The sequence below is a fragment of the Diorhabda sublineata genome, chromosome 8 (assembly GCF_026230105.1).
Source record: "Diorhabda sublineata isolate icDioSubl1.1 chromosome 8, icDioSubl1.1, whole genome shotgun sequence".
Lineage (NCBI taxonomy): Eukaryota > Metazoa > Arthropoda > Insecta > Coleoptera > Chrysomelidae > Diorhabda > Diorhabda sublineata.
This window is the reverse complement of record NC_079481.1, coordinates 31,489,829-31,506,759: the sequence shown is the minus strand read 5'-3', so window position 1 is coordinate 31,506,759 and position 16,931 is coordinate 31,489,829. Positions and strand designations below refer to the sequence as shown.

Genomic DNA, 16,931 nt, shown 5'->3' with positions numbered 1-16,931 from the left:
CACTAAGCTTGAAATACACTTTTTAGCGTTCCACATACCAACTACGATCGTTGTATTGGCGGCGAAATCTCACTCATATGATTTAATATTCTATGGCTGTGACAACTTGACAGTTATGACAGATAGTTAAAAATTGAATGTAAAAGCAATGAGAATTAGATTTCTCATTGTAAAAACGTAAGTTTTTTAATCAAATTAATTAAACATTTTTTATTAATTAATTTCAACAATAAAAGTAAATCGATTTATTTAACACATATCACTTTTAAATGTTTTGTTACTATAAAATTGATTAAAATCATCAAATACTATAGTTGCACTGGGAATATTTGAAATTCAGCATTATTTTTGTTCAAAATTATTTATGAGCATTTTTTTCGAAAAGTAATTATGTGCATAGGATAAATAAGTACTACATTCGGAAATACAAATTATTTATTTTCATTCTAAAACCAATTGATCAGGTTCTTTATGCACATTCTTTTTCTCATTCTCAGTAGAAGCCTTGTAGAGTTGTGTTTGTTTAATTGCAGCATAAAGGCAAAAAAGCAAATATAGGGAATGAACTTTTTTCTTTGCCAATGGTATTTGAAAAGTTTCACAAACAGTTGATATATATTCTTGAATATTAGTGTTATTAGGTTTAGGAAAACCGTTTTTCTTCAATTCAGCTTCAACGTCTTCAGGCCATTCTTGCATTAAATCATCCAAATCGGGCATTGGCCTAAAAGCAACAACTATTACTGTATTTTCTTAAATTTATAATTGTTTTAAATGTGTATTATTCCATTAAAAAAACCTGAATCTTTATACTTACTCTGAATACCTAACAACCACTGAAGATTTAGTTTTATGTAAATCTGATATGTCTTTAATCCATTTATCAATTACCTTCGAATTCTTTTCAATATTTTCTATTTTCTTCACAACCTAACAGCAAATTAAATATATAAAAAAGACTACAAGTAAAAATCTAGATAACCTACAACATTCTCGTCGTTTTTCTTTCCTGTTTTACCAGAAGCTGCTTTTAACTGTAAATATAATACAGCAGGATCGCTTTGATTACTTGCAGGTTCGTCAAGAACTGTCAGTCCTAAATGTTCAAATTTTTCTGTATTAAATTCGCCGTTTATAGTTTTTTCTGGGGGATAAACTTTTAGGAAAGCATCAATGTCTCCTACTGCGGGTAGAAAGTCGGGTATGAAAGGTTTGAATTTGTAATTGAAGTTTAACTGTTGTGGAATATATCTGAAATATCATAAAAATGCGGATTTTCTCAACTGCACTCTGCAGATTTAATAATTATTTTATAGACCTTCACTTACATATTTACCTTGATATATATTGAAATATTTCCTTAGTATCAGGATCTACTATTAAATTTTCATACATTTTCGGATCGTATTCACCTGGTATAGAAACATTTTTTCTCTCATCATTATCGCTTTCATCACTATCGCTTAGTAAATGCTCAATTCTTGGTTCCGTTATGGTTCTTCTTTTCAACACCGCTGTTTGACGTCCCGAAAGATTTCCTACATCTTTTGGAGATATCATACCCTGCGCTCCTAATTCCTCCAATTCTTCTTTAGTAGGACTCTTAAATAGCGTACAGTGAATATCTCATTTCGAATTCGAAACCTACCTACCATATCCAATTCTTTTAATTTCTGAAAAGCTTTAGAACGTTTAGGACTTATGCTATTGTGTTCCGATAACGACAAATCTGAATCATCCGATTTATAATTACTATCTGCATCATCTTTTTCTTTTGTATTATTATCTTCAGGTAAAAAAACCTCATCATCATCCTATAATACATACCGAGTTTCCATCTTGATTTATAACATTCGTAAATACTTACGTCTATTATTGAGAAAGATTTTTTCATGTCTTGATTTTTATATTGTTTGTATTGAAGAGTTGCTTAGTAACAAAAATTACTAAATATTTCATTGTAGATTATTCTTTCCTAAAGGTAACGCCACCAACATTGCATTCGTGTAATATAAGTTGCCTAACTATAGTATGTTACAAAAAACAGGCAGTAAAGAAAGAAACGTTATACAGAATAATTCTCTATTTAATTAATAGATAAGGAAGGTTAAAGGTCGAAAGAGATACATATAATTATTCTTATAACTTTTTATATATCTGGATTTCAAAAATTTTCAATTTTATAAGGACTGCTATCTATAGTTTGTATAAATGAACTATTTACGAGTAATGTTGATAACTTAGGTACCTATAATGCGTTCTTTACATAAAGAAGAAGACGGAGATTCGTAGAGCTAATATAAAAATAGAGAGAGCGAAATATGAGTTGAATTGTACTATTGGAAGAGAGAAAGAACATTTGTTTACTTGCTCCATCTATGAAAGTAAATACTAATTTTATGTCTGTTAAAGAATTGTTTTGATTCTGGGCGATCTGCATGATCCAACTATAAAGTAGATGGTTTGTGGGGTGTTTTCACTCAAAAGGAAAAAATGAAACGAAATAAAATTGAATCCTTTATTCAAAATAATAATAACCATTAAAATAAGTACAAACTAAAATATATAAAATTTTGTGAGCTATTTCTACAGTAAATGTAATAAAAATATTTACAATAATCGAATTAAAAAAAAAACGCAAACGTTGAAATTATTTTTTCCTAAAAATAAATTTTATTTATCCTCCACTACGTCAAGTCCACTTAAAATATACAGCAGTATTAATAAAATATAAAATTCGTAATTTGTAAAATAAAAAAAAAGTTATGGGTTGTCTTATAAACAACATTAATTCAATTTCAACTCATTTCTAAGTATTTTTCCACTGAGATTTCTCGGTATGGCATCAATGAATTTTACACCTCCAACTAATTTCTTGTAATTAGTCACTTTTCCATTCACCCATCGTTGTATGTCTTCCTCGTTTACGTTGGCACCAGGCTTACGTACAACGTAAGCTTTAGGTACTTCTCCTGCTAAAGTATCGGGTACCCCCACAACAGCTGCGTCCAAAATTCCTTCAATTTCTAGAATCAGAGATTCTAATTCTGTTGGAGATACCTGTAAAGATTCTTTTACAATAATAGTTACTTACTAGATAGGCAACACTATCTACCATGTTGTATGTTTATATGGCAACAGCGCACAATTAGTTATTGATAGTTGAAGTATGACAAGGGACTGTTAGCGCTTTAGTTGCATTATTGTGTTCGTATAAATTGGTTGTTTCTTGTTTGCATCTTTTGTTTTTACTTAATAGGATAAAGCCGAAATAAATATATTCTAGAGAATTTGCAATGGAGAATCCTGAAGAAATTCTTCATAGCCTTGAAGAATTTTCGAAAATGAAACCGAAAGACATTCCACGAGAATTAGAAGAATATCTTTGTTTTGTTGCTAAAACAGGAAATCCAGTTTACCAGTGGCCTGTTATTAAGTCTCTTTTCCGAGAAAAATTGATCAATGTTATAACAGAATTTTATGAAACTTGTCCTTCTATGGATATACCGCCTTGTCCGAATGTAGAAATGTTTAATTATGATATGATGAAAAATTTTATACTAGAGAAGCTCGACACTTTCGCAGCAGCACCATTTACAGTCCAAAGAATATGTGAACTTTTGACTACCCCGAGAAAGGAATACAGTAGAATTGATAAATACATGAGAGCATTGGAAAAGAACATTTTAGTTGTCAGCACAGTAGAACCAGGTAGAAGATCAACAGAAAATGGCGAAGAAGGTATTATGAATGGAATTGAAACTGAACATTTACCAGAAATAAATAATGAAAGAAATGATATTAACATTGAAGATATGGATGAAAGTCCAAATTGGAATATGCCTGTTGAATATAAAGATGGAGAGAAGGAAACTGAGGACCTATTGAAAACTGAAGTCGAAACTACAACAAAATTTGAAAGTGAAGAAACAAAAAGTGGTAAGTTTTTATTAAATTAACGACTTCTATTTATAACAAATGAGTTGTTGGACGAGTTTTGAAGGTTAATTCAATATCATATTTACAATAGAAGAAGCAAAATTATATAGGTTTTAATAATGTTGTTTGTAAATACATTGATGGGTTTTTTGACATTTAAAAAAAATTAATACCTTCTTTGCAATTTGGTGCAAATATGCTTATACACTACTGGTCAAAAGTTTTTGCTCATCCTATAGTTATAAGATAGTTTTGATTCATCAGTGTAACCCCCTTTTGATTTTATTATTTCGGTGTACAAATTTGGTATTCTCTTTGCCCAACTTCGAGGAATGCTTGGGATTGTTGTTATACTGAAAGATAAATTTTCTGCCAATCAGGCGCTGGCTAGAATGTACAACATTTTCCTTTAATATTTTAAAAGTCTTTTTCTTCTAAATCCCTTCTATTTTGTTTTTCCTTTGGCCCGCATACAAATTCTTAGACCTAAAAACTCAAACTTTGACTCATCACTCCATAAAACTCTCTCCCACTCTCCATGTCATCTTAAAAAAGTTTCTTCATTGCCACCCTTGAAAAAAGATCAGCTTCTCTTAATTTCCTTTCCACTGTGGAAGAACTCAATGGCAGATTCCTAGATTCATTGATCTGAACTGCTAACTCTGGACCTGTGAGTGGAATATTATGTTTAATGATCAATACAATTCGCTTATCTTCAGTAGCTGTGGTTTTTTGAGGTTGTCCTGAACATTTTCTATGGCCAAAGCTCCTAAGGTTGCTTTGCCCTATACTATGAAGATTAATGCACAAACTTTATCCAACATTTTGTTGGTTTTGCCCAATTGCAAGTCTGAATTTGCGAAAATGAAAACAATAACAAATCAGTCGGTAGTGATCAGTTATTATGGGGTAGGCCAAAACTTTTGATCGGTAATGAATATCCATTATTCAACATATTCAATGAATTCAATATATATAATTATGCCTTATTTTATTGAAATTTTCGACTATCACCACAAAATAAAAGTAGTGATAGTTTCAGAAATTCCTGCAAGCAGTAACACAGAAGAGGCTAAAGTAGAAACACAAGAGACTGTAATAACTTGTACTAGTACAGAAGACCCAATAGAAACATACGTTTCCATAGAACCACAAGAAACATATCAAAGTCTATCAGAAGAAAGCAATAGTAATAGTAGTGACTCGTCTAGTTCACCCTCTGCAGCAGAAAACAAAGAAACAGTTCCAGAAGATAAAGAAGTGATAGAAGAAATAAAAGAAGACAAAATTAAAGTAAGTTATCCTATAATATCGAACACCAATAATATTTTATTCACTTTTAGCCTATAGAAGAAGATTCCCAGAAGAATGTAGTTAAAACAGAGGTTGCTAATATTGAACCAGAACTAGAAGTAAGAAAAGAAATTTCAGAAGATACTCAATTCGAACTTATAACTTTACAACCTGAAAAACAACCAGAGAACGAAAAAGAAAACGTACAAACAGAAGAAATAAATACAGACACTCCTATTCCAGAAGTTTTAACACCAACAGAAACTGTTTTAGAACCAGAAGAAATATTAGAGAAAGTAGAGGAACATATAGAAGAGAAAAAACAAGATGTTATCGATCAACCAACAGTTACTGAAATACCATCAAATGAACCTGAAAAATCGGATAAAGTAATAGATAACTTGAAAACAGAACAAGAAAAATGTGTGGAAACTGTTAGTGAAACAGCCAAAACTAACGATGAAGCAGAAGATGTGATAAACGATATTGTAGAAACAAAAGAGCAGTACAAAGAGTCTCCAATGGAAGTTGATAGTGGCCAAGATAAAAAAACAGTGGCAGATGAACCTAGTTCTTCGACACCAGAATCATTACATGATGATTTGAGATTCGAAAAAAGCATTTTGTAAGTGTATGTATTCCTGTATTTTGTTCACGAGATTTTTATAAGAAAAACATTCGATTTTCACAATTACTGAACAAGCAATACTAACGAGAGAAAATAGGAGTTTGTTAAATTGAGTAAACACATTCTTTTAGTTTTATTTACGTTTCAGTATTTGGGCCTTAAAGCGTTTGAAAATGATTACAATGAGTTATGAGTTTCAAAAGTAGTTTAAAATAAACTTGGAGTGTATAAAAACGATGCTATGAGCTTGAAAAGTAGTTCAAATGTACCATGAATTATAGAAAACATTGTGCTTTGAGCAGAGTATTGAAAGTAGTGCTAATGAAATCTATAACGATTACTACACCATAAATTTGAAAAGTAGTTCAAATAAACCAAGAAGTATAGTACTAGGCGCCGAGTTTCGAAAGTAGTTTAATCCAAAGTAAAAGTAACCATGAGGGTAAAAAATAGTTCAAATGAACCCTTATGTATAAATAAAAATATGTACTCTGTTCTAAGCTTTTAAATTAGTTGAAAAGGAACTTGAAGGTTCAAAAAAGATTAAGTACACTTCGATTTTAGAAAATAGTTGCCATGAAACTTCAAATGTATTGAAAAGTTCTACTAAACACTCAATTTTCAAAGAATGTAATAATTACTGTACCATGACTTAAAAATTAGTTCAAACGAACTATAAAGTATAGAATACGTTGTACTTGTCCTTAAGTAGTGACAGTAGTTCAAATTAACCCCGATTATTAAAAAAAGTGTGCGTCTGGCTGTGAGCTTTGAAATTAATTAAAAAGCTACTTATACCTATACCAAGCTTAAAAAGTAGTTCAAATGAACCATAAGTATAGAAAACATTATACTTGTCCCCGAGTATTGAAATTAGTCCAATCGGATGTATATAATAACCACGAGAGTGAAAAGTAGTTCAAATGAACCCTGAGATATAAATACAACTGTTTATTTGGCTCTGAGGTTAGCAACTTTAAGTGCATTAAAAAAGTTATTGGAATCGAAGTATGTAATAACGATTACTACAATGTAAGCTTGAAAAGTAGTTCAAATAAACCCTGATGTGTAGAAAAGATTTGTTCAAACGAAACTTAGATTGTATTGAAAATGTCTAGTATCAACTCTTAAGCTTTGGAAGTAGTTCAATTGAGGTCTATAACAGTGATTATTACACCATGAGCTTAAAAAGTAGTTCAAATGAACACAGATCCGGAGAAAAAAATTGTGCTTGAAAGTCTATTAAAAAGGTTTACAAAACCCTGAATTTGAAATATAGTTCAATTGAACCTTGAAATTTCTACAAACTTAAGTAGTAATACTTTGTAATTTGTTTTGAAAGTAGTTTCTTATTAGGTTATTTATTCTGGTGAAGTTAGATTTACACAAAATAGGGAAAAAAGTTAGATTCTATAAATTTATTTAATTCCTAAGTTTGATATGACTAAAATAACGATCTTTTATGATTTACCTTGATGTCAAATAATTTGTTATACAATTTAAATCGTTAATTATTATTAAAAACTAATTAATATTTGAGAGAGTTAGATTATCTTTAATATTTAATATAAAAATTATTTGTTTCCGAGCGTTTTAACCCATTTACCATACTTCGTAACCCATGATTCATGTTTTTTTTAAATTTGTGAAGTTTTGAAAATAATTTTATGTACTCTGACAATATATCAACTAAAGTATGTAAATTATGAAAAAATTTTCACTGCCCAGTGTATTTTTGTCGCATTTTGTATGAAATGGTTGTACAAGAAACTTCGATTTTCTCTTAAATGATAATTTGTATACAGACGCACTTTTTAGATAATAAAGTTCTATTTAATAACGAATATTTTTTTATTTACCATATCCTTATCTATAAATCAAAAATTTTCTTATTAATTTAGAAAATAAGGGTTCAAATTATTTTAAAACCATACATTTTTAATAAAAATGACTAAAAACAAACGATTTCTGATTGAATAAAAATTTAAATACGTACCTGGTTTCCTTTGACTTTAATAAGTTCCTTGCATCTATCTATAATATAGAAAAACGCGTCTTCATCATAATAAGCTACATCCCCTGTATGTAACCATCCGTCTTCATCCAAAGTCTCAGCCGTAGCCTCGTCGTTGTTCAAGTATCCCATCATAACCTAAAATTTTTTTGAACAAAAATGGTAATAATCCAGCAAACCGTTTCGATACTATATCACAATAATGTTAAAAACGTATGATTTTGGTAATTATTTTGAAAACAAAGTACTTTTATTAGGTAGTTTGATGGTAAATTAAGCATTTTCTGAAGTTATTTACGAAAATTATCTTTTGTATAAAATACCAGATAAACTACACCACAGAAATACGCTTGCGCAAGCTATATTCACATCCTTAGTAAATAGTTGCATTTACACAAAACGCCGTTGCCAAATTATAAAAATCATCATATATACAAAAAGAATCATTCTTACATCCCGAAATACGATCTTCTAAAATCAAACCCAAATGACGAGTTTAATTCTAAATATACTTAAATTATATTGCTAATACTCCTGATTAATATGTTTTTTTCTAATGAAACGTTCTAATATAAAACACTTTGTACCAGAAAAGTGGCAACACTGCTACGCCATTATCTTGCTTGAAACTAAAAAGGCTTTGTTTATATAGTTTATTTAGTTATTGTGATTATTATTTATTATATGTTTTCGATTGTTTTTTTGGTGATGTTTGTGATAAATTCCATCAATAACGCGCTGTTGTTTAAGTGACTACGAATACGACCACTATATACTGAAATTATGAAGCTCAGGTAAGTTTAATTATTTTTGATCACCTTTAAAATTGAAATAGCCGGTTTTGTAAATAATTTTTTGTTTAGCTCGTTATATCATATTTTTAATTCGTAAAAAAGTCATTTCTTGAACAATATTATCAACACGTGCTTTTATATATGGGTTTGAATAATTTTTAAGCCTCTAATTATTAACATATCATTAAGGGGTCTTATATTATAACTTCTTGGGTGTAAATCATTTACTGGATATTTTATTGATGGGGATGCGTAATAGTTAAAAAGTTAACATTTTTCTTTGATACATACATTTCTTGTTTCTGTTTCTCGTAACTATACAACCCGTCTAGGAGTGTTATTTTAGGTTAATTAAATATATTTAGCTCATTTTGGCTCTGATAGTTATAAAGTGAAACAAAGATAGACCTACTGTAATCTAGAAGTTGTTTCTTTCTAAATTTCCACAACTTTTCAATTTAAAAAGTATATGATCGCGGAAGAAAAATTCTTAGGTTATGTTCTTTACTACACTTCAAGTTCTAATTGCTTTGTTTACATTTTGTTTTTAGATAGAAATCTATGAAAAAAGTTTTTGAATGTTAATTTTTAATAATAAATAACGTTTTTAGACATTACAAATAGTTTTTTTTGTATTTAAATAAAGTATTAGTTAAATCTGAGTGTGTTTGGCTGCTTTTTCTTTTCTTAAACTTCTCTTTTTGAAATTAATCATCATTTTCGAACTTTTATATATAATAAGACAGTACAGGAATCAAATTCTGTATAAGTACAAAAAAAACATAATAAAAATTCAAAAAAACACACCAAATTGAAGAATTCACTGAAAATATGAAGTAAACAAAACAATTAGGGCACTTGACTGAACTTCCCGATTTAATTATATCACAAAGAAGTACCTGTGGTCCTTTGATGAGAAGTTCGCCTGGTTCGTGAGTACCTAAAGTCTCTCCAGTTTTGAGGCTGATGATTTTGGCATGGGTTCCTGGATATGGTATACCTATAGTACCTATTTTCGATGGTGGGGTAATCCTAGGCATAATAAACGTCACCGGAGAACTTTCAGTCATTCCGTATCCTGTGAAACGAAATTTTCATTCATTCGCACAGAAATTCAATCGTCACAACTCTCCTCCAAACTCATCTGTCATTTAGTTTGTTTACAGTGCTCCGATTTGTTGTCTTAATTCATAATATATAGTTGACAAGACAATATTATTAATAACATAGATGCTATCTAAGAAAACAGCTGATCTACGTCAAAATGACGGCCGTGGGGTAAACAACATACTAAAATTGCGAGATTTTTTTGACATAAATTTCCATTGTTGAGTTTTAGTACTTTTCAAAGTAACGAAGTGATAATCCCCCACGGCGGCCATTTTTAAATGGACATCAGCTGATTTTGACAGCTCAATTGTTTTAGTGATGATGTTATAAACAATGAAATTCCTCACCTTGTCTAATTGATATATCCTGATCGTCCACCTTAGCTCTAAATTTCTGAATTATAGCTTCAGTTAACGGAGCTGCTCCCGATTGGATCCCCTCCACTGATGATAAATGATCTTTCGTAATAGCCGGATGTGACGCTAAAAATTGCAGCAACGATGGAACGACGAAAAGAAAAGTAGGCCGGTAGGTTTCTAACGCTTTGGCATAATCTTCAGGCGTAAACCTTGGGAGTGTTATTAAATGAGCGCCGCCCGAGAGCGCGACGTTAAGAATACCGTTGAAACCGAATATGTGGAAGAAAGGAAGTACAGAAAGTACTTGTTGGCGATCACCAGCTGAAAAATATACAGTTTTGCCACCCCTATATCGAAAAAAGTATAACTTTTGGACGAAAATATTTTGTATGTCCCCTGTATTAATTTTGCGATGAGTAAATTATAGTATTTCTCACTCGAAATAATCGTGACTTTTGTACCCTAGCCCTTTTTGTGGAAATCATTCGTATTAGCTTTGACAGAATTGCAACTGACTATAATCATTATTTATTTTAATTTCAACTATCGAAAATATATAAAAAAGTTAAACAACGTCCAATGTCAGATACATCTACAAGGATAGATTGTTGAAAATATTCGCGCTAAAATTTCTGACCAATAGGATCACATATCGGATGCATGTAGCACCAGCTTAAAGCTCATATGTGAGTAATATCAACACAGGCTATGTTCAGTTGACATTGACAGTTATGACATTAAGATTTTGGCGGTTAGTGTGTATCGTAACTATTCATAGGTTAGTATAATTTAATGAATCGTTATATATGATGTATAAATATCAAAAAATAAAACATATTCAAACAGTTATATACATTTTAGTGCTTCCATAATATGATGTAAAATGTGAAATAGTTGCACGGCTAGTTTGTTTACGTAAAAAAAAATAATATTGATCATTAAATGTACATTGTTTGTGTAGTGACAAATAATTAAAGAAAACTACATGTTGGAAGTGCGTAAATGTTTTAAACATGAAAAATATATTCGATCCGTGAGTTATATTAATGATCTTTGAATTTATAACAAATACTTACATTTTGTTTTTCTCGGTACAAGATCGTCTCGATCACCTTGGAATAAATTAGAAACTAAATTATAATGTGATAGCATTACTCCTTTAGGTAATCCTGTAGTACCGCTTGAATACGGCAGTAGGGTTAACTCCTTAGGGTTTAATCCTGGTAACTCGCTTTCGTGGCCAGCTAAAATAAACCACGAGTCATTAGAGTAATGTAAATAAGTTAGTTTTACTAATCCTACCTCTTAATAGACTCTCCAATCCATGAATATTTTTAGAAACATCATCTTCTCCTCCAATACAAATCGTTGTTCTATAACCTGGTAACGAAGGGGCTATAGTAGTTGCCACTTCTAACAATAAAGGCACAGTGATTATCATTTTCACCCCTGCGTTTTCAAATTGTCTCTTTAATTCATCTGAAAAATAAAATAGGATTTTATTTAATTAATAGAAAGTAACAGGTTAAAATTAGGCACAGTTTGATCTGTTTGAGCATTTAAATAGGTTACCTGGTGTATACAGGGGATTAACGAAAGTTACTACTAATCCAGCTTCTATGGCACCATGACAAACTATGACAAATTCAGGTATGTTAGGTAATAGTAATCCTACAACTTCTCTAGGTTGCATTCCGCAATGTCCCAAAACAGCCTGGGCAAATCTATTAACTAGGAATCTTAACATTGTGAATGAATAATTTCTACCAGTTGCACCACACGTCTAAAATTTTAGTTTTATCACATTTTCTGGGTAGAATATCAAGTATTTTATGTATGTCGTTGAAAAAGTATAGTGTAAAACACGTGGGAAAATAATTGACAGGTGACATTTGAAATATGTCTCACAATATACTATGTTATGTTTACTTATTTGAGGTTATATTTTCTACTTACTACGGCAACTTCTTCTGACCACTGATCGGCTTTTTTAAAAACATATTCCACTAAATTTTCGTTGGGTATAGATTCTACTTCGCCTAGAGGAGATTTTACTACCCCACTGCCGAGATTTCTCACAAAATTTCCTAAATTTTCATTATTTCTTAATGGAATTCTCTTTCTTGAACAATTTATTTGCATACTATAACTTCTCTTATTTCCTAAAGCGTTCGGAAGTTGCGACATAATTCCATTTTGGGAAATTTGTACCAAAAAAGTGATTTTATTTCTTGCAATCATGTTTTCTGTGTATCTAAAACAAAATACGAGGTGTAGCTATTAAATAACGAAAATGGTGATGTAAAACATTTTATTTTGTTATTATGTAACGGCTACACTGGTTTGTCTACAGAAATATGCTTCAGACTTAAACAGCTGACAGTCGTATGTATTTATATAGCAGCGCTCCTTACTTAATAACCACATCTCGTATATATTGAGCATTTTTAAGATTTGTGTGAAATGCAAAAAAACAAAGTATAATTTTTTTTATTATTTATTGTGCATAAATTGATGCTGATAATATACAGTTACCCCTACAATTGTTAAATAATTATGTTAAATATTAAATAATGTTGCTAGCGCCATCTCTGAACAATAGCTTTATTCTATACAAAACGATTTTTAGAAGTTTATAGAAAACTGTAGACTAAATTCACTCAAGGTAATTAATAAAAGCCAAATGTAAATAGAGTGTGTAACTGTTAAAAAACGTTTGAGTCCAAACCGTGTAAATAGGGTTTATTTATTATATGCAAACATTTTTTATGTTTAAATACTTTTTATATGAAGTTTGGCAACGCTGTGAAGGTCTGTATCATGACGTAACCTAGTTTTGTTCGAATCTAATTTCACAGAATAGAATAAATGATTGTAAATTTCTATCTTTTTCCTTTTTATTATCATAAATCACCGTATATTCGATAGTAAACTTACTATTAGGGTGATTGTTTTCTCTACAAACTAATATTTTAATGTCGATCATTATAAATCGGTAGAAATGATGAAACCTGCTTCTACTTACAGTACTTATATTTACTTTTAATAGATGGCGCCTGTCTCGAGTTAGTGACTAATATACTTATAACCTATTTATAAACAAAGTTTTTACTCATAATATTATTGAAAAATGGGAGTCTATTTGTTACTTTTGCATGTATTTAACATAAATATTCAAACAATTTCGAACGATGTGTTATATTTGTTTTTCAATCAACCGGCTTGTAAAGGTCAATTATGATGTACACATACAAGTTGTTGCTATTGTTTATTCGTAAATAAACTTATTTGTCTAATAGATTGTACGTTTTGACCGTTGAAGACTAAACCACCTCGTCATAAGCGTTTTAATAAAGCCACGTGTTATAAAAAAAGATATTTAGTCCAATGGAAATAGACGCGTCTTGAGAAACTAGGTTAGGTATCTAAAATTGGATAGCTGATGTTTTTAATAGGTATTTCGATGTTGTTTTTACTTGAGATAATTTTTGATTATAAAATTATTTTGGCTCAATATTTTTATTGTTAATAGTTTATTTATTACGAAAATCCTTTGTATCGTTATCAGCTGTTTGTTATAGTTTTATTCAAATACTTTTATCACAAAACAAGTTGTTAATTTTAATTTATGATAAGAATTACACATTTATATTTACCATGAAATATTTTTAACCGTAAAACTAAAACAAATCATTCACGAATTGATTAAAATAAATAATTCGTATATACCTAATTATGTTATGTAATTAAAATTTTTAAATTGGCAACGCTGTAATTACCTATAACAGAAACGTCAGTTATAGTACAGTGAAATTATACGGAAATAATCAAAAAAATGTGTATGAAACTCTGAAAAAAGTAGAAAAACCCCGAAAAGAAGGTGAAAGAAATTAAAAAGTACCCCCTTAATACGATTTTTAGGTTATATTTTGAAAATGTCAAATAAAAGTTTCAATAAAAGTTTGTAAACCACTTTTCCCCTAAAACGCACCACTAGGACGATTTAGAGTAATAAAAAAAGTTTAATATAAATTAAAAACCTAACGCCATTTAATAGAAGGGATGAAAATTTCTTTCTTCACGATTTTTCTTTATAACGTTTATAAGAAAATTAAAAAAATTGAATTGCAATTTGTATTTTTCCGGGGAAAAGTGGTCCAGATGATGTAGGCCTAAAATTTTATGCTCTACAACTTTTATTCTAGACTTTTTTTGATATTTTCAAAATATAATTCGAAAATCATATTCCGGAATAGTTTTCACAAACTTTGCCATTCTACAGTAATTTTGACTGGACTATTGTTATAGGTTAAATTATTATTATGAGTATTTACAAATTCGAATGAAAAATATTGGTATTTAGTCGAGCTATAGAAGAGATAATTCACAATAATAATTATTTTAATTAGTTTTTTTTTTCAATTCGTCAATCAACTATCGAAACGGCTTGCTGTGTTGCCAAGTTTATTTTTACTCCAGAAATAATAGAAAACAAAATGAATGTTTTATCACAAAGAAAGACGAACGTACTTATTTTGGAAGGAAATGTTATTATGTCCGTAATTTTTGTCATCAAAATTGGAATTTTATAAAAAATTTCATAGAAATCGAGTTTTTTTCGATTTTATAGAACCCAAAAATCAAAAAGACCACGATAATATCAAACTATGAACTATTAAAAATAATTTTTCATTAAATGTTTAATTAGTTTTATATGTTTCCATTTGATTTAAACATAATAAACAGTTTTTATCAACTTTACATGCAAATAGGCAACTATGTATCTGTATACGATAAAACTTTCTTCTTCTCCTCGATCCACGCCCCCGAGATCTTTAAAACCAGCCGAAACTGAATTATTAGTTACCTAAATCGTTTTAGTGGCATTATAAAACGTTAAAATCTGATTAACCTCAAAATTATTAAATATTTTCTTCTTTTATAACTTTAGTATTGATATACCATTAATACTATGACTACTCCTCGTACAAATTTTATAATTTCTTAAAATAACAAATGTAATTTTCGATCTACTCTGTATATTCCTAAATCCTACTTAAAAAAGCACAATTTCTACTTTCTCCAATATCTAAAATCATCACAGCAGATTATTATTTGAAAAAACCGCGCCATCTACTAACAAAAGTAAAAAATTCCTAATAGAGGTTAACAGAAAACTCACCCTCTCGAAACAGCTGATATTTCCACTAAACACAACCAACTTGAAAAACAACACAAATAAAAAAGCGAATTAACGCGTTTTACCCGCTATCAACTTGTTCCCACTAATTCAAAATTATTTATAATACTAAATCTGTATTAAAACATATAGCGTGGACTTCAACTTTTAACCATAGTCCAAAGTACAAATTGCTCAAGCAGCAATTTCTGTAACGAATACGCGGTTGACAGAAACGTCGCTCATTCGTTTCGATCTTATTGTCATTGGACGTAAAGGTGTTAGAACCCTGTTGTTCAATAACCGTAATCTGTGGATTTAAAAATATAAATAGATGGTTGAGAATTACGTTACGTAGATAACACACCTCCGTGTAAAAACGGGCTTTCACAACTGCTTTCTCTCTCACGTATTTACGGATAGGAATTAATAGATCTACGGGGTTTATTCGATACGTAAGAAATTTCGTTTCGTTGGATATAATTATGAGCAATTAAATTTCAGATAATTAATCAGCGAAATCGTGCACAGATTTTCGATAATAAAATACGAATTCAAGTTCCAGTGGCGGAGAATGTTATTTATTTGTAATGTAATATAAATTAAAATTAATTCTTCTTAATATCATAATTACTATTATGATTATTAATGGTAGCCATTTATTTATTGACGTAAGTGAAGTCTATTAAAATTTCCAACTACTAAAAATGTGCATTTGAATAACTGTCATATTGGAAAGCTTACCATAAACATAGAACGAGAGATATGGTGAATCTATGGTTATGTTTTCTATGCTCAGTTGTTCATATCAAATATTTAAATAATACAGTACGATTTTCAACTAAAGATTTAGGGACAAGTATTTTCGAGAGTTGGTATCAGTGCTATTTCAATAATATACTGACTTTTGACACTTTGTATGACGTACTTAAACCACAGATTTGGATGAGTAATTTTGGTATTTACTGCTTTTGTTTTAATTTCATTTTATTGATCTTTATGAATTATAAAAAAAAAATTTGATTGTAACGGATTAGTGTGGGAATCGAACTCGGAACTTCTGAATATTGTATTGAATATTATAACTTAATTAACTCACCATGAAAATCTCACTTTTCCATTTCTTAACTAGCGTGTATTATTTTTTTAATCGAAATCTTATCAATGTCCCCCCGTAAAACTTGTTTACATTCTCGTTTTCCTTATTATTCCCTATGATGCTTGAAACGCATGATCGTTCAGTTACAATGAAATCGAGTCATCTGTTATCGTTATTATTATTGTGTTGTATTATACGCGATACAATTTAATAAGTAAACAACACATTTAATCGCTTCATCGGTGTTGATTTGGTAGATAAATTTATTTATATTGAAAATATATTAATAAAGAATTAGTTTATATTAGAAGAAAGAGTTGTTTTTGAAATATGATACTTATTTCGGTGATAAATATTTTCTTGTTGCTTGTTTACAATCTTTTTAGAAGTCTTTCGGAAACTATCGGCTTACCTCGAGGATGATCGGAAAGTAATAAGTTCACTGAAAACTGGGCGAATTGGACCAGTGTCGGTGTTGCCAGATTACACATAAATTATCATATTTTAACACAATTT

At 29.9% G+C, this 16,931-nt stretch overlaps 3 protein-coding genes across 5 annotated transcripts in view; 1 reads left to right on the top strand and 2 right to left on the bottom strand.

Moving 5' to 3' along the window:
• The first annotated feature begins 140 nt into the window (after positions 1 to 140).
• LOC130448162 (serine/threonine-protein phosphatase 4 regulatory subunit 2-like) lies at positions 141 to 7,704 on the top strand. Of its 3 annotated transcripts, XM_056785404.1 has the most exons (4): positions 141 to 177; positions 3,260 to 3,939; positions 4,970 to 5,232; positions 5,283 to 7,704. In XM_056785404.1, the coding sequence occupies exons 2-4, from the start codon at positions 3,297 to 3,299 to the stop codon at positions 5,859 to 5,861; spliced, it is 1,485 nt and encodes a 494-aa protein (XP_056641382.1). In that variant the 5' UTR covers positions 141 to 177; positions 3,260 to 3,296; the 3' UTR covers positions 5,862 to 7,704. The 3 variants fall into 3 exon arrangements, with proteins under 3 accessions (XP_056641382.1, XP_056641381.1, XP_056641384.1); XM_056785403.1 differs by lacking the exon at positions 141 to 177 and having other exon boundaries at positions 3,121 to 3,939; XM_056785406.1 differs by lacking the exon at positions 141 to 177 and having other exon boundaries at positions 3,123 to 3,939; positions 4,976 to 5,232.
• Positions 421 to 2,018, bottom strand: LOC130448163 (intraflagellar transport protein 46 homolog). Its single transcript, XM_056785407.1, has 6 exons — positions 1,868 to 2,018; positions 1,653 to 1,814; positions 1,337 to 1,602; positions 987 to 1,251; positions 818 to 930; positions 421 to 724 (listed from the first exon to the last, which is right to left on the bottom strand). The coding sequence occupies exons 1-6, from the start codon at positions 1,892 to 1,894 to the stop codon at positions 442 to 444; spliced, it is 1,116 nt and encodes a 371-aa protein (XP_056641385.1). The 5' UTR covers positions 1,895 to 2,018; the 3' UTR covers positions 421 to 441.
• The window catches only part of LOC130448309 (plipastatin synthase subunit A), a 21,149-nt gene continuing 6,722 nt past the window's right edge, over positions 2,505 to 16,931 (bottom strand). The window contains exons 6-14 of the mRNA XM_056785596.1: positions 15,403 to 15,422; positions 12,094 to 12,391; positions 11,710 to 11,920; positions 11,440 to 11,616; positions 11,214 to 11,381; positions 10,126 to 10,458; positions 9,568 to 9,746; positions 7,857 to 8,012; positions 2,505 to 3,060 (exon numbers count right to left, since the gene is read on the bottom strand). Of these exons, the coding sequence (XP_056641574.1) occupies positions 2,788 to 3,060; positions 7,857 to 8,012; positions 9,568 to 9,746; positions 10,126 to 10,458; positions 11,214 to 11,381; positions 11,440 to 11,616; positions 11,710 to 11,920; positions 12,094 to 12,391; positions 15,403 to 15,422 (1,815 nt within the window). The 3' untranslated portion in view covers positions 2,505 to 2,787. The remainder of the gene's footprint in view (positions 3,061 to 7,856; positions 8,013 to 9,567; positions 9,747 to 10,125; positions 10,459 to 11,213; positions 11,382 to 11,439; positions 11,617 to 11,709; positions 11,921 to 12,093; positions 12,392 to 15,402; positions 15,423 to 16,931) is intronic.

Bases quoted from the DNA above. Each gene is read 5' to 3' on its own strand.
- LOC130448163 (XM_056785407.1), bottom strand. From the start codon at position 1,894: ATGAAAAAATCTTTCTCAATAATAGAC. The intron at 1,603-1,652 runs GTAGGTAGGTTT...ACGCTATTTAAG, and splicing joins AATTAAAAGAATTGGATATG to AGTCCTACTAAAGAAGAATT. The intron at 931-986 runs GTAGGTTATCTA...ATTTGCTGTTAG, and splicing joins AGAAAAACGACGAGAATGTT to GTTGTGAAGAAAATAGAAAA.
- LOC130448162 (XM_056785404.1), top strand. From the start codon at position 3,297: ATGGAGAATCCTGAAGAAATTCTTCATAGCCTTGAAGAATTTTCGAAA. The intron at 3,940-4,969 runs GTAAGTTTTTAT...AAATAAAAGTAG, and splicing joins AAGTGAAGAAACAAAAAGTG to TGATAGTTTCAGAAATTCCT. The intron at 5,233-5,282 runs GTAAGTTATCCT...ATTCACTTTTAG, and splicing joins TAAAAGAAGACAAAATTAAA to CCTATAGAAGAAGATTCCCA.